Source organism: Jaculus jaculus, chromosome 13 (assembly GCF_020740685.1).
Source record: "Jaculus jaculus isolate mJacJac1 chromosome 13, mJacJac1.mat.Y.cur, whole genome shotgun sequence".
Classification (NCBI taxonomy): Eukaryota; Metazoa; Chordata; class Mammalia; order Rodentia; family Dipodidae; genus Jaculus; species Jaculus jaculus.
This window is the reverse complement of record NC_059114.1, coordinates 29,184,056-29,199,510: the sequence shown is the minus strand read 5'-3', so window position 1 is coordinate 29,199,510 and position 15,455 is coordinate 29,184,056. Positions and strand designations below refer to the sequence as shown.

The 15,455-nt window shown below is 42.8% G+C and overlaps 1 protein-coding gene across 2 annotated transcripts in view; it reads right to left on the bottom strand.

Moving 5' to 3' along the window:
* Positions 1-15,455, bottom strand: part of Tctn2 (tectonic family member 2) — a 57,675-nt gene that overhangs the window by 29,769 nt on the left and 12,451 nt on the right. For both annotated transcript variants that reach the window (XM_045132949.1, XM_045132948.1), the window contains exons 8-11: positions 7,445-7,586; positions 5,553-5,618; positions 2,339-2,473; positions 1,733-1,810 (exon numbers count right to left, since the gene is read on the bottom strand). In XM_045132949.1, the coding sequence (XP_044988884.1) occupies positions 1,733-1,810; positions 2,339-2,473; positions 5,553-5,618; positions 7,445-7,586 (421 nt within the window). The remainder of the gene's footprint in view (positions 1-1,732; positions 1,811-2,338; positions 2,474-5,552; positions 5,619-7,444; positions 7,587-15,455) is intronic.

Sequence of the window (15,455 nt, the reverse complement as noted above, 5' to 3'; positions counted from 1 at the left end):
TGGTTAAGGTGCTTATCTGTGAAGCCTACGAATTCATGTTCTACTCTCCAGGTTGCACATAAGCCAGATGCACAGTGACACAAGCATGCAATGTCACACATGTATACAAGGGGGCAATTGTGTCTGGACTTAATTTGCAATGGCTGGTACCCTTTCTCTCCCTCTCTCTCTCAAATAAATAATTAATTTAATAAAAAGAAAAAGAAATTAGAGGGCTGGAGAGATGGCTTAGTGTTTAAGGCACTTGCCTGCAAAGCCAAAGGACCTTAACTTGATTCCCCAGGACCCACATGAGCCAGATGCACAAGGTAGCACATGTGTCTATCTGGAGTTTATTTACAGTGGCTGGAGGCCCTGGGGCACCCATTCTCTGCTCCCACCCCTAGCCTCTTTCTCTCAAATAAATAAATAAAAATAAAATATTTTTTAAAAATTAAAAAGGTTGCAAGTAAACAACTTAATGATCCACCTTAAGACCATGGAAAAAGAAGAACAAGAGATGGTTTACCAGTAAGTTGTTGGCCAGAGAAGTCCCTGATGCTCCCAAAACTTTACAGGCCATTGCCAAGGCTCTTGATTCCCCACTAGAACTAGGTAAGACCCTTGGCTGCAAGGTCACTGAGAAATCTTGTTGGAACTGAGCTAAAAACCTCCTCCATACAGACAAGCTGACAGAAAGCCTGAAAAAGCTATGCTGTATGCAGCCCTATGAGAGAGAGAAGTCATCATAGAGATAAACAATAGTAGCCACTGCAATCTTTATGTTTGACCAGCCAGGCTAGATGACTGAACAGATATAACAGTAGTATGTCTGTTATGGGAGAAGCCAACTGCTCTCTAATTGGCCTGGGGACCCACCCCATGGGAGGGAACCCATACCTGATACTGAAAACCTAATAAAAAGCCTATGATAGGGAGGTCGTGAGTCCTAAGAGTATAATGTCTGCTCTTATCTGGCTAAATGCATATTATGCTCACCAAACTGCCCAGTAAACACTTTTCTTAAGGGTCATAGCAATATATTAATGCTACTCTCAAGGCACCATAGTGCTGAAAAGAAGTGACAGAGGAGTATTCAGCGCTGAACTGTCTCTATCACACCTTCCAAAGTTTGGGGTCCATTGTGCAAGAGTTGGAGGAAAGAATATAATAGCCTAAGGAAGGGTAGGACTGCTTACAAGGCAATCGTTCAGACACAGATTGACCTCAGTATCCATGACCTCATAGTGCCTAGTACTACCTTTACAAGAACCTCATACTAGGAGGAAAGATGATGACATCAATAAAAGAAGAGACTGATAGAGAGGGAGAGGAGGTAATGGAGAGTAGATTTGTGAAGGGGAAAGTAAAGGAGGGCAGGGAATTTTCGTGGTTTATTGTCTCTAATTATGAAAGTTGTTAATAAAAAAGTTTAAAACAAAGAATGAACAGAAGAGTGATGGAGCAGGACGCTCAGTGTCATAAAAGAAAATAAAGATGCCACAGAGCCGGGCATGGTAGCACATGCCTTTAATCCCAGCATTTGGGAAACAGGTAAAAGGCTCACTGTGAGTTCAAGGCCAGCCTAAGACTACATAGTGAATTCCAGCTCATCTTGAGCTAGAGAGAGAGCCTACCTCAAAAAAAAAAAAAAAAAAGCTACAGTTTAGCAGGATGAACCAAAACTGTGGACAGCCCAGATGTGCTGTCCCAAGATCTTCCAGAGGACCAGTAACTCTCAGACCCATCTTACCTGGATTTCCAGAAGATTCTTTTTCATCACCACTGGTATGGCTTAAAAACCTCACTGTAAATCTCTGTGTTATTATTCCTAGAAATGAACCAAAATAAGTATAAAATAAACACCATTTCATTGAGGAAAAAATTATACCCTATGAACTAAGCATGGTAGTACGTGCTTATATCCCAGCTCTCAGGAGGTCAGATAGTGATGTCAAGTGTCTTCATCAATGGCTTTCCACTTATTTACAGAGGCAGGGTCTCTTGCTCTAACCCAGACACACTAATTCAGCTAGTCTAGCTAGCCATCTAGCCCCAGGCATTCCGTCTCTAACTCCTAAGTGCAGGGATGACAGGCAGGCTGCTAAGCCAGCTCAGCAGTTACATGGGTTCTGGAGATCTAAACGCCATTCCTCACACTTGTGCGGCAAGTGCTTTATCCACTGAGCTATCTCCCCAGCCCAAAAGTTACATTTTAATGTAAAAAACAATGCTGTCTCTGGTGAAATTATAAGCATGCATAACAAACAAATCTGACTTCATTCTGTATGCTCTAATAATGAGAATCTTTGAGGAAGAAAAATATGCTGAAAGCATTCTCACTACTCACACCACTTACCTTTCTGGTGTGCACTGATTTTGGCCCTAATAATTTTGACATTTACTTCAGTGATTGTGTTATTATGCCATCGGAAAAGATAATGTTCTTCTAAGTTCACATTCCTAGGGGTAGATCCACTGTTTGAAAGTGTCTCTGCAAAGACAAGAATATTTTCATAAATTCAAAGCCCTCTCCAGATTCAGGTTTCTTCCTGGGTGGTTTCCCCAAGCCTTTTTATCTCCACCCTGCCCATCCCTGGCTCCAAAGCAAGCTATTTCCTCTATGGTTCCTCTGGTCCCCAAGTCAGAAACAGCCACCATCCTCTGTTCTACCAGATTCCCTGAATATCATTTGTCCCTTTCCTTGGATTCTTATATCCCCAGCTCCCAGCATGACCTGGAGCGAGGCAGTTGGGAGTGTGGGCTCAGGAAGGCCTGCTGAACTCTTCCAAAATCTGACACAGTAAGAAATGAGGGGGCTGAAGGGATGGCTTAGTGGCTAAGGCATTTGCCTGCAAAGCCAAAGGACCCTGGTTCGATTCCACAGGACCCACGTAAGCCAGATGCACAAGGTGGTACTTATATCTGGGGTTCATTTGCAGGGGCTAGTAGCCCTGGCACACCCATTCTCTCTTTCTCTCTCCCTCTGTGTGTGTCTGGCTCTTTCCCTCTCTCATATAAATAATAAATAAATAAATAAATAAAATTAATAATAATGAAAAAAAACAAGCCCTACTAACAGCTGCCACACTCTACACGGCTCATCTGGCTTCATCACAGTTGCAATATTTAATTATCACAATTGGCAAGAAGGCTGGAGAGATGGCTAAGTGGATAAAATTCTTGTCCCACAAGCTGGAGTTCCCAAGTTTGATTCCCAGACCCCATGTAAAAAGCCAGAAGCTGCAGCTGGAGTGATAGCTCAGCAGTTGGGGCGTTTTCCTGCAAAGCCTAAGGATCCCAGTTCAATTCCCCAGGACCCACATAAAGCCAGATATGCAAAATGGTGCATGCATCTAGAGTTTATTTTCAGTGACTAGAGGCCCTGGTATGCCCATTCTCTCTGTCTCTCTATTTGCCTATTTCTCTCTCTCTCCCATAAATAAATTAATGAAATATTTGTTAAGAAATTTAAAAAAAAAAAAACAGCCAGAAGCTGTTGTGGTCTTCTTTTTTTGTTGTTTTTTGGTTTTGGGGTTTTTGTTTTTGTTTTTTGAGGTAGGGTCTCACTCTAGCCCAGGCTAACCTGGAATTCACTATGGAGTCTCAGGGTGGCCTTGAACTCACAGTGATCCAAGTACTGGGATTAAAGGCGTGTGACACCACGCCCAGCTTTTGCTGTTGTGGTCTTCTATAATCCCAGAACACTGATTGGTAGCAAGATGGGAGGCAAAGAGAGTGATATCTGGAGAAAAACTGCCTCAAAGGAGGTAGAAAGATGAAGATTAACCCAAAAACCTGTCCTGTGACCTCTATACATGTATGTGATACACAGACACCCACATTCACACATATGAACATGCATGCATACACAAATAAATAATTTTTTTAATGGCAAGAATCAGAAATGCTATAGCCTCAGGAATGTCTTAACTACTTGACAGACATTTGACAGAAGTCTCACAGAACAGAAGAATGGCTCATGCCACTGAGGCTGGTGAAGGGGATGGCAGAGGCCAGATACAGTGCAAGCAAAGTAGACCAAGAATAGCATCACCCTCAACTCTGCTAAACATCCCTTAATTCTCTTTTTTTTTTTTTTTTTTTGGGTGGGGGCTTCAATGTAGGGTCTCATTCTACCCCAGAATGACTTGGAATTCACTACATATTCTCAGGGTGGCCTCAAATTCACAGTGATCCTCCTACCTCTGCCTCATGAATGCTTGGGTTAAAGGTGTAAGCCACAACACCCTGCTGTTGGTTTTGTTTTTGAGGCAAGGTCTCACTCTAGCCCAGGGTAACCTGGTACTCACTCATTAGCCCAGTGTTGTAGTTACCTTCCATTGCTGGAATAAAGCACCCAACCAAAAGCAGCTGTTGCGAGGAAAGTTTATTTCAGCTTACAGTTTTGAGGAGAAACTTCATGATGGCAAAGGAAAGAAAGCATGGCATGGGCAAAAGCTGAACATCACTTCTGCCACAGCAAGGTGGGAAACAAGGATAGTGAGGCACATGTTAGCAAGGGGGAGCTGGATATAACATTCCTAAGACCACTCCCAATAACACACCTCCATCATCAAGGCTCCACCTCCCAAACTGCCATCCACTGGGAACCAAGCATTCAAAAATACATGAGTTATGGGGGTTATCAGATTCAAACCACCCCATGCAGGCTGGTCTTGAATTCATAATCTTCTTACCTCAGCTTCTGAGTGCTACGATTACAAGAGTGGGTACCATACAAGTCTTGGTCTCTCTCACTCTCCCAATCTTTTTTCTCTTTCTCTCTCTCTCTCTCTCTCTCTCTCTCTCTCTCTCTTTTTTTTTTTTTTTTTTTTGACATAGGGTCTCACTCTAGCCCAGGCTGACCTGGAATTCACTATGTAGTCTCAGGGTGGCCTCTAACTCACAGTTATCCTCCTACCTCTGCCCCCAGAGTGCTGGGATCTGGGATTAAGGGCATGTGTCACCATATCCAGCTTTTTTTTTTTTTTTTTTGGTTTTTCAAGGTAGGGTCTCACTCTAGCAGAGGCTGACTTGGAATAGAATTCATTACTACTGGCCCTGAACTCCTGGTGATCCTCCTATCTCTTTCTCCCAAGTACTGGGATTAAAGATGTATGTAACCATATCTGGCTCAATACCTTTTTCTTTTTGTGTTTTTCAAGGTACGGTTTTATTCTAACACAGGCTGACCTGGAATTCATTAGGTAGACTCAGGCTGGCCTTGAACTAATAGTGATCCTCCTACCTCTGCCTGCATCTGGCTTTATGTGGGTATTGGGACTGGAACTTGGGTACTTAAGCTTTGTAGGCAAGCGCCTTAACCACTGAGCCATCTTTCCAGCCCACAGCTCAAATCTTAATGAAAAGGCACTTTACTCTGAGATAATACCACACTAGAAAGAAATGACACAAAAGCCAGGCACAGTGGCACATGCCTGTAAACCAAGCACTCAGGAGGCTGCTAGTGAAATGCTATCTCAGAGATGGGGAAGGGTGTGTGGGGTTGGGGGTGAAAAATGGAACATATATTTCTGTAAAAATAGCATAAAAATGTAACACTACAATACCTATATTGGTGATGATCTTGTTAAGGTCAGTTGCTTCCTCATAGATTACTGCAGGTATGACTATACCTGAAAAGAGTAAAAAAATATTAACTTCCACAGTGCCATGTGGACTTGTTTATGTACTCAAAGTAAAGCACAATTAAGCTAATACGGGAACCTTGCCTGCCCTTCTGGGTGCCACCCACAGCAGTCTTCTTCTTTTTTCCAAGGTAGGGTCTCACTCTAGCCCAGGCTGATCTGAAATTCACTACGTAGTAGTCTCAGGGTGGACTCGAACTCACAGCGATCCTCCTATCTCTCCTCCTGAGTGCTGGGATTAAAGGCATGCACTGCCATGCCCAGCTTGGTTCCCTCTTCTTTCTGCATCTAATTCTAACTGAAGGAGGAGTGCAAGAGTCAGCACCAACATCTGATGAGCTGCAAGGTGGGTTGTAAAAGAAAGTAGCCACTCCAGAAAAGTTACATTGTTCCTCAAAAGGTCACATAACTGCACAGCACATCAATCCCATTCTTAGGAATATGTCCAAGGGAAACAAAACACGTTCACTCAGAAACTTGTACCCAAGTGCTCATACCAACAGTGTTCACAAGATCAAATGGATGGTAAGAAAACAAGTGTGCATCAATTAACAAATGGATAAGCAACATGTGGTACAGCCATATGCTGGAACACTATGGGGCTCTAAAAAGGAATATAGCCCTGACAATTGCCACAATGCGGGTGAACCTTGACAACACTGTTAAGTGACCAAAGACAGACGCAAAGTGCCACATAGTGAATGGGTACATTGATAGGAATTGTCCATCCAGGGAAATCCAGACACAAACAGGATTTGGGGTTCAGGGGTTATTGGGAGAGGAGAATAGGAAACAGCTGCTGAACAGATAAAGGCTTCCCTCTGGGATGAGTAAACATTTTGAAGCTATGCTGTAAGGTGCCAGAACATTCTAAAAATACTCAATTCAACTCACACACTAAATTTAATTTATGATGAGGGTGGAGGTAGGAGAATAACCATGAGTTCGAGGCCTGAGACTACACAGTAAATTCCAGGTCAGCCTGGGTTACAGCAACACCATGCCTCAAAAAATAACAAAAAAAATTAATTTATAGAAATTTTACTTCAATTTAAAAAGGGAGGGGAGCCAGAGAGATGGCTCAGGAGAGCACTCCCCTGAGCACACTTCAGGGCCTCAGTCCTGAGTCCTCCCAAGTGCAATTTCCCAGCACCCACATAATAGCTGGGTGTGGCCATGTGCATCTGTACCACCAGTCTTATGGGGGCTTGAGAAAACAGCAAGCTTCCAAATCAGTGAGAGACTCCATCTCTAGGAAATACATGGATAAGCAATGGATGGGGACACCCTACGTTCTCCTATGATGAGTGCACAGGGTGTTGCAGCTGCATATGCACATGTGTACACCACACACATGCAAAACAAAAAGGGAAGTAAAGTGCTGGAGAGATGGGTGTTCAATTATTCAGTATCCACACAAATCCAGATGCACAAAGGGGTGCATGTGTCTAGAGTTTACAGTGGCAGGAGGTCCTGGTGTGTCCATATTTTCCTCCTTTTTCTCTCTTTCTCTCTCAAGCAAATAAATATTTGGGGGGGAAAAATAAAGACACCTTGGCCTGAGAATGTAGCTCACTGGCAGAACAACTGCCTAAAATGCACAAGACCTTGGGCATCATTCTGAGCACAGCAAGGAAAAAAGACCACACACACAATATGGAATTTTAATGGAATTGAACTTTTCCCAAAGAAAGCACTATCAACTAACAGGTGAAATAACACTTTAAGTTGATCCAGTAGCCTTGATTTATAGTCACAGATTATAGTATCTCTTATACATGCCTATGTCCTTTCTCTGAACAAGTACAACATACCTCCCATGGCATGGTTCTTTATCTTCTCATGGAGGATGCCATCTCGTTCCTGGTACAAGTCCAGATCAGTAGTGCAGTGGATATCAAGATTTTGAAGGAATGCCACTGGTGCACTCTGTAGACATTGCCCAGCCAGGGACACCTAAGGGCAAGGGATGAACCCAGCAGAGAAGTATGTCTTTTCTTCCCATCATAAATAATTAACCAGAGTTTATGAAGAAAAGCTTGTTTTCTGACAGATGTGATGGCTCATGCTTAGAATTCCAACACATGGGAAAGTAAGGTCAGAGCCAGTGTGGGTTACACAGAGTTCAAGGCCAGCCTAGGCTATAGTATGAGAACCTATCTAAAAACCATGCCCCCCCCACTAAAAAAAAAAATTGTATGTAGCAGAGCGTGGTGGCACATGCCTTTAATCCCAGCACTTGGAGACAGAGGCAGGGGGATGTCATGAGTTCTAGGCCACCCTGAGAATACACAGTGAATTCTAGGTCAGCCTGGATTAGAGTGAGACCCTACCTCGAAAAGCAAAAAAAAAAAAAAAAAAAAAAAAAAAAAAAAAAAAAAACTGTACATTCTACTGCTCAGTCCTATTGCAACAGTTTAATAATACCTCATTGACAAGGGTCAGGGAATTCTAGCAATAAATACCAGGGCCTCACACAGGAAACTCATGAACTCCACTAAAAATGTTTATAGGATAAATAAGATTAAAAAATGATATACAGATGCAGGTGAAAAAGCCCAAAGTGAGGTCAGGGGAAGAGTAAAGGAAAGGTGGAGGGAGGGCTAATCAAAATCTAAGAGGATATAAATAAATCATATGGAATCCTACTTTTTTGGACAATGGAACACTCAGGAGCCATAGATTGTTACTAGAAAATTTTCAGTGCCAGAAATGGGATACCTTCCAGTGAGTTGTTAGCCAGGGAGGTCCCTGATGCCCCCAAAACATTATAGGCCACTGCCGAGTCCCTTGGTTTCCCACCAGGAATAGATGGCAAGACCCTATTGCTGAAGACTTCACATACTTGGGCTGCAAAGCCACTGAAAAATCCTGCTGGAACTGAGCTGATAACCTCCTCCATATAGACCAGCTGACAGAAAGCTGGAAGAAGCCATTCTGCATGCAGTTCAATGAGAGAAAGAAAAATCACCAGTGAAGATACTCAACAGTAGACACTGCAAGCCTTATATTTGGCCAGCCAGGACAAATGAGCCAACAGGTGCAATAGTGGCATATCTGTCATGGTGGAAACCAACTACCCTCTAATTGGACTGAAGGCCCGCTCCATGGGAGGGAACACATCTCTGACATAAAAAGTTAAAACAAGGATAGTGATGAGCCTTAGGGATGTAACATCTGCTGCTGTCTGGCTAAATGTATTGTGCTTATCAAACTGCCCAGTAAGCACTTCTCATAATGTTCATACCCCTATATTAAGGCTACTCTCACTTTTGGTAGAGAATCTTCTCTTTTCAGAAGGCAGTAACTTTGGGACGACTCAGAAGGTATCATGGTGCTGGAAAGAAGTGACCACAGTGCTCAGTACTGCAATATCTCTATCACACCTTCCAAGGCTCAGGATCTAATGTGGAAGAGGTAGCAAAAAAAATGTTAGAGTCAAAGGAAGGGTAGGACTCCTTACAACATGCTCCCTCCAGACACAAAATGGCCTGGATGTCTATGACCTCACAGTGCCTGACACTACCTACACAAGACCATCGTAAGAGGAAAATATCATGTACATCAAAATTAAAGAGAGACTTAGAAGGAGAGGGGATATGATGGAGAATGGAGTTTCAAAGGGGAAAGTGGGGGGAGAGAGGGTAATACCATGGGATATTTTTTATAATCATGGAAGTTGTTAATAAAAATTTTTAAAAAATATATAATACGGGTAGGAGAGATGGCTTAGTGGTTAAGGCGATTGCCTGCAAAGCCAAAGGACCTATGTTTGATTCCCCAGGACTAACATAAGCCAGATGCACAAGGTGGCGCATGTGTCTAGAGTTCATTTGTAGTGGCTGGAAGCCCTGATGTACACATTCTCTCTGTCTCTCTCACTTTGCTTCTTTCCCTCTCTCAAATAAATAAATAAACATATTTTTAAAAGCCAGGCGTGGTGGTGCATCCCTCTAATCCCAGTATTAGGGAGGCAGAGGTAGGAGGATCACTGTGAGTTTGAGGCCATCCTGAGACTACATAGTGAATTCCAAGTCAGCCTGAGCTAGAGTGAGACCCTACCTCAAAAAAAAAAAGAAGAAGAAAGACAGACAAAAGAAAAAGGGAGTTGGAGAAATGGCTTAGTGGTTACAGCACTTGCCTGCGAAGCTTAAGGATCCAGGTTCAATTCTCCAGGTCCCACGTAAGACAGACGCACAAGGTGGCACATGCATCTAGAGTTCGTTTTCAATGCCTAGAGGCCCTGGTGCACCCATTCTCTCTCTATCTACCTATCTATCTCTGTCTCTAGTAAACAAACAAATAAAAATAAATATTTAAAAAGAAAAAGAGGCCAGGTGTGGTGGCCCACGCCTTTAATCCCAGCACTCGGGAGGCAGAAGTAGGAGGATTGCCATGAGTTCAAGGCTATCCTGAGACTCCATAGTGAATTCCAGGTCAGCCTGGGATAGAGTGAAACCCTACCTCAAAAAAAAAAAAAAAAAAAAAAGAATTCATGGAAAATGTTTAAAAAATTGTGAAAGAAAGAAAGAAAGAGAAAGAGGCTCACTGTAAGTTTGAGGCTACCCTGAAACTGCAAAGTGAGCCTGGGCTAGAATGAGACCCAACCTCAGAAAAAACAACAAATCAAATAATTAATTTAAAAATGATAATAGGACTGAAGAGATGTCTCAATGGCTAAGGCTCTTGCCTGCAAAGACTAAGAACCAAGATTCAATTCCCCAATACCTATGTAAAGCCAGATGCACAAAGCACCACATGTATCTAGAGTGTGTTTGCAGCAGCTGGAGGCCCTGGTGCATCCATTCTGCCTCACTTCTCTTTCTTACTCTCTGCTTGCAAATTAATAAATATTTTTAAAAGTTTTATAAGGGCTGGAAGATTGCCTAGTGGTTAAGGCACTTGCCTGCAAAGCCAAAGGACCCAGGTTCAATTCCCCAGGATCCAAATAAACCAGATGCACAAGGGAATGCATGCATTCTGGAGTTTGTTTGCAGCAGCTAGAGCTGGCATGCCCATTCTCTCTCTCTCTCTCTCTCTCTCTCTCTCTCTCACTCTCGCTCTCTCTCGCTCTCCCTCCCTCTTTTTCTCTCTCACAAATAAATAAATAAAAAGGAAAAAAAAAAGAAACTTCATTTATTAAAAAAAAAAAGTTTTTTAAAAAAAAAGCCAAGAAGCCGGGTGTAGTGGTGTACGCCTTTAATCCCAGCACTCAGGAGGCAGAGGTAGGAGGAACACCGTGAGTTTGAGGCCACTCTGAGACTATATAGTGAACTCCAGGTCAGCCTTGGCTAGAGTGACACCCTACCTTGGAAAAACCACAAGAAAAAAAAAAGCCAAGCATGATAGTTCATACCTTTAATCCCAGCATTCAGAAGGTAGAGGGAGAAGAATTAACATGAGTTTGAGGCCAGCCTGAGACCACATAGTGAATTCCAGGTCAGCCTGGGCTAAAGTAAAACTCTACCTTGAAACGCTCCCCCCCAAAAGAAAGTGATTTCATATAAAACTTAATGTATGTTTCAAAATTCTGTAATATAAAAGTTTCTGGGGCTGGAGAGATGGCTTAGCGGTTAAGCGCTTGCCTGTGAAGCCTAAGGACCCCGGTTCGAGGCTCGGTTCCCCAGGTCCCACGTTAGCCAGATGCACAAGGGGGTGCATGCGTCTGGAGTTCGTTTGCAGAGGCTGGAAGCCCTGGCGCGCCCATTCTCTCTCTCTCCCTCTATCTGTCATTCTCTCTGTGTCTGTCACTCTGAAATAAATAAAAATTTAAAAAAAAAATTTCTGTAATGTTAGATAAAATTACATTTATAGCTTATTAGAAACAGTGGAACTGGGAGGTAGAGCTCAGTGGTGGAGGTATTTGCCCAGCATGAACAGGGCCTGGGTCCCAGCCCCAGCACCTTCAAATAATAAAAGAACAGAGCTGGACATGGTGGCACATGTCTTTAATCCCAGCACTTAGGAAGCAGAGATGGGATGATCACCGTAAGTTCAAGGCCACCCTGAGACTAGATAGTGAATTCAAGGCCAGCCTGAGGCAGAGTGAGGCCCTACCTAAAAAAAAAAAAAAACAAGAGGGCTGGAGCAATGGCTTAGCAATTAAAGGCTCTTGCCTGAAAAGCCAAAGGACCTAGGTTTGACTCCCCAGGACCCACAGAAGCCAAATGCACAAGGAGGATGCATGCATCTGGAGTTGGTTTGCAGTGGCTGAAGGCCCTAGCATGCCCATTCTAATTCTCTCTCTCTCTCAAATAAATAAATAAAATAAAATAAAAAACAAGAACAGCAGATGTGGCATGTGAGTACTTGAATACACACACAAACACATACCAATAAATAAATACATAAATAAAGAAATGTTCAATGTAGAAAATTTATAAGACCTAGCAAAATATGTATAACAAAAGAAAAGCTATCTATAAAGAGCTTGTTCAACACTGAAAAAAAAAGAGCTGGAAAGATGGCTTAGTGGTTAAAGCACTTGCCTGCAAAGCCAAAGGACCCAGGTTTGACTCCCCAGAACCCACATAAGCCAGGTGCACAAAGTGACACATGTGCACAAAGTGGTGCACACATCTGGAGTTCGTTTGCAGTGGCAAAGGCTCTGGCACACCAATTCTCTCTCATAAATAAAAAAGCTTAAATAACAAAAGAGGGCTGGAGTGATAGCTTAGCACTTAAGGTGATTGCCTGAAAAGCCTAAGAACTCGTGTTCAGATCTCCAGGTCCCATGTAAGCCAGACACACAGTGATGCGAGTGTGCAATGTCACATGTGCACAAGGGGAACATGTATCTGGAGTTTGTTCTCAGCAGCTGAAGGCCTTGGGGTGCCCATTCTCTGTCTCTCTCCCTTCCTCTTTTTTTTCTCTCTCTCAAAATAAATACAAATAAATAATAATAATAATAATGAAAGAATAAAAAGGAATTGATGGGCTGGAGATGGTTCAGCAGTTAAAGAACTTGCCTGTAAACCCTAACAAACCCAGTTTGATTACCCAGCACCCATGTAAATCCAGATGCACAAAGTGGTGTATGTATCTGGAGTTTGTCTGCAGCAGCTAAAGTCCCTAGTGTGCCCACTCACTCTCTCACTCTGTCTCTCTTTCTATGCTTATAAATAAATAAATACTTTTTTTAAGGGCTGGAGAGATTGCTTAGTGGTTAAAGTGCTTGCCTGTGAAGTCTAAGAATGCTTGTTCAAATCTCCAGGTCCAGTATAGCCAAATGGTGAGGTGACTGCAATGTCACACATGTGCACAAGGGGGCGCACATATCTGACATTTGTTTGCAGCCCTGAAAGGTCCTGGCATGCCCATTCTCCCTCTCTCTGCCTCTTGGTCCCTCTTTCTGTCTCTCTCTCAAAAATAAATAGATAGTAGATAGATGATAGATAGATAGATAGATAGATAGATAGATAGATAGATAGATAGATAGATAGATAGATAGATAGATAGATAGATAGATAGATAGATAGATAGATATAGATAGATAGATTGATTAAAAATTTTTTTTGAGTGGCATGGCTGGCAGATGCAAGAGAGTCAGTCCCCAGACAGTCAGTGTGTCTAGTGCCAGAAGGTGCTACATGGGTGACTGGGGGAAAAATGACCAATATCTGTCCAAGCAACTCATGGTCTAACCTACTTAGCAGCAAATAACCTGTTGTGATGCCCACACAAGTGCAATAGTGGCACACAGCCATGGTGGGGAGCCAACTGCTCTTGATTTGGCTAACTGATCCCCTCAGTGGTACAGGACCCATATAGCTGGAGCTGGGAAACAAGTCAGAACCATATAAAAACATAAGCCCGCTCTCCATTATCAAGCTACCATCAATTGCGGGCTACAAGAGGGCCTACACCTATTAAATTCTCTATAAAAAATAGTAAGGGTTATCTCATTTTTCCTGGTACTAACTTACTCTCCGTTGGAGAATCTGCTTCTTTTTTTCAGATAGATGTAGATCTTAAGGAGAGAGCCACCCCATCATATCTCAAAAGGGCCCCGCCTGAAACTAAGAAAAACTGGCGAAACAAGCAAGGCTGCTGTTTTCCTGGTGAACCAGATACAAGCACAAGGGGGAAGGAGACCAACACAGAGAAAAATCAACTCCTACCAAATCAGAGAGCCAGAAACTCAGAGGCCCCTAACACCTCATCACTGAAGCAGACCAAAAATGAACCCAACATGGCTGAGGGAAATTTTGCAGAAGAGGGGGTGGAAAGAATGTCAGAGCCACATGTTGGGTCATGATAACTGTGGGCTAACTCCACAATGCATGACCTCAACAAGGAGGGGCCAAGGGGAGGGGGCAGGTCACAGATGAGCCTATTAATGGTACCAAACTGACTGTATTTGCTGAATACAAAACTAATTAATAAAAAAATTTTAAAAAGAAACAGACCAGGGCTGGAGAGATGGCTTAGCGGTTAAGCGCTAGCCTGTGAAGCCTAAGGACCCCGGTTCGAGGCTCGGTTCCCCAGGTCCCACGTTAGCCAGATGCACAAGGGGGCGCACGTGTCTGGAGTTCGTTTGCAGAGGCTGGAAGCCCTGGCACGCCCATTCTCTCTCTCTCCCTCTATCTGTCATTCTCTCTGTGTCTGTCGCTCTCAAATAAATAAATAAATAAAAAAGAAACAGACCAAATAAATAAATAAGAAACAGAAAAAAAAATTTTTTTTTGGTTTTCCGAGATAGGGTTTCACTCTAGCTCAGGCTGACCCGGAATTCACTATGTAGTCTCAGGGTGGCCTCAAACTCACGGTGATCTGCCTACCTTTGCCTCCTGAGTGCTGGACTTAAAGGCATGGGCCACCTCCACCATGCCCAGCTAAAAAAAAAAAAAATTTTTTAAAGAATTAGGGATCTGGGTGTGGTGGCCCATGCCTTTAAGTCCAGCACTCAGGAGGCAAAAGTAAGAGAATCACCATGAGTTCGAGGCCACCCTGAGACTATATAGTGAATTTCGGGTTAGCCTGGACTAGAGTGAAACCTTACCTCAAAAATAAATAAATAAATAGCCGAACGTGGTGGCACACACCTTTAATTCTAGCACTCGGGAGGCAGAGGTAGATGGATCACCATGAGTTTGAGGCCACCCTGAGACTCCATAGTGAATTCCAGGTCAGCTTTGACTAGAGCGAGACCCTACCTCAAAAAAATAAATAAATAAAATTAAAATTAAAAAAGAATTAGGTTTAACTGGGCATAGTGCCACATGTATTTAACCCCAGTCCTCAGGAGGTAGAGGTGGGAGGATTGCCATGAGTTTGAAGCCATTCTAAGACTACATAGTGAATTCCAGGTCAGCCTGGGCTGTGTGACATCCTACCTCAAAAAATATATATATATAAAAAAAAAAGGAATAAGTTTGAGGCCACTCTGAGACTACATTGTAAATTCCAGGTCAGCCTGGACTATATTGAGACCTTACCTTAAAAAAAAAAAAAAAAAAAAAAGCCGAGCATTGGTGCATGCCTTTAATCCAGCATTCAGGAGGCAGAGGTAGGATTACCGAGAGTTCGAGGCCACCCTGAGACTACATAGAGTATTCCAGATTTAGAAAAAAAAAAAAAAAAGGAATTGGCTAGTAAACTAGCAGAAACAAAGATGTCAAGGGAGAATTTATAGACCATCTTTTTTGGCCTTATTTTACTAATTAATATTAATTTTTTGAGATGAAAAGATGGCAGGAATTAAGTCGCTTACCTACAAAGTCTTACAACCAGGTTACATCCCCAGCACCCACATAAAGCCAGATGCACAAAGTGGTGTGCACATCTGGAGTTTGCAATGGCTAGAGGAGCTGATGTGCTCATTCT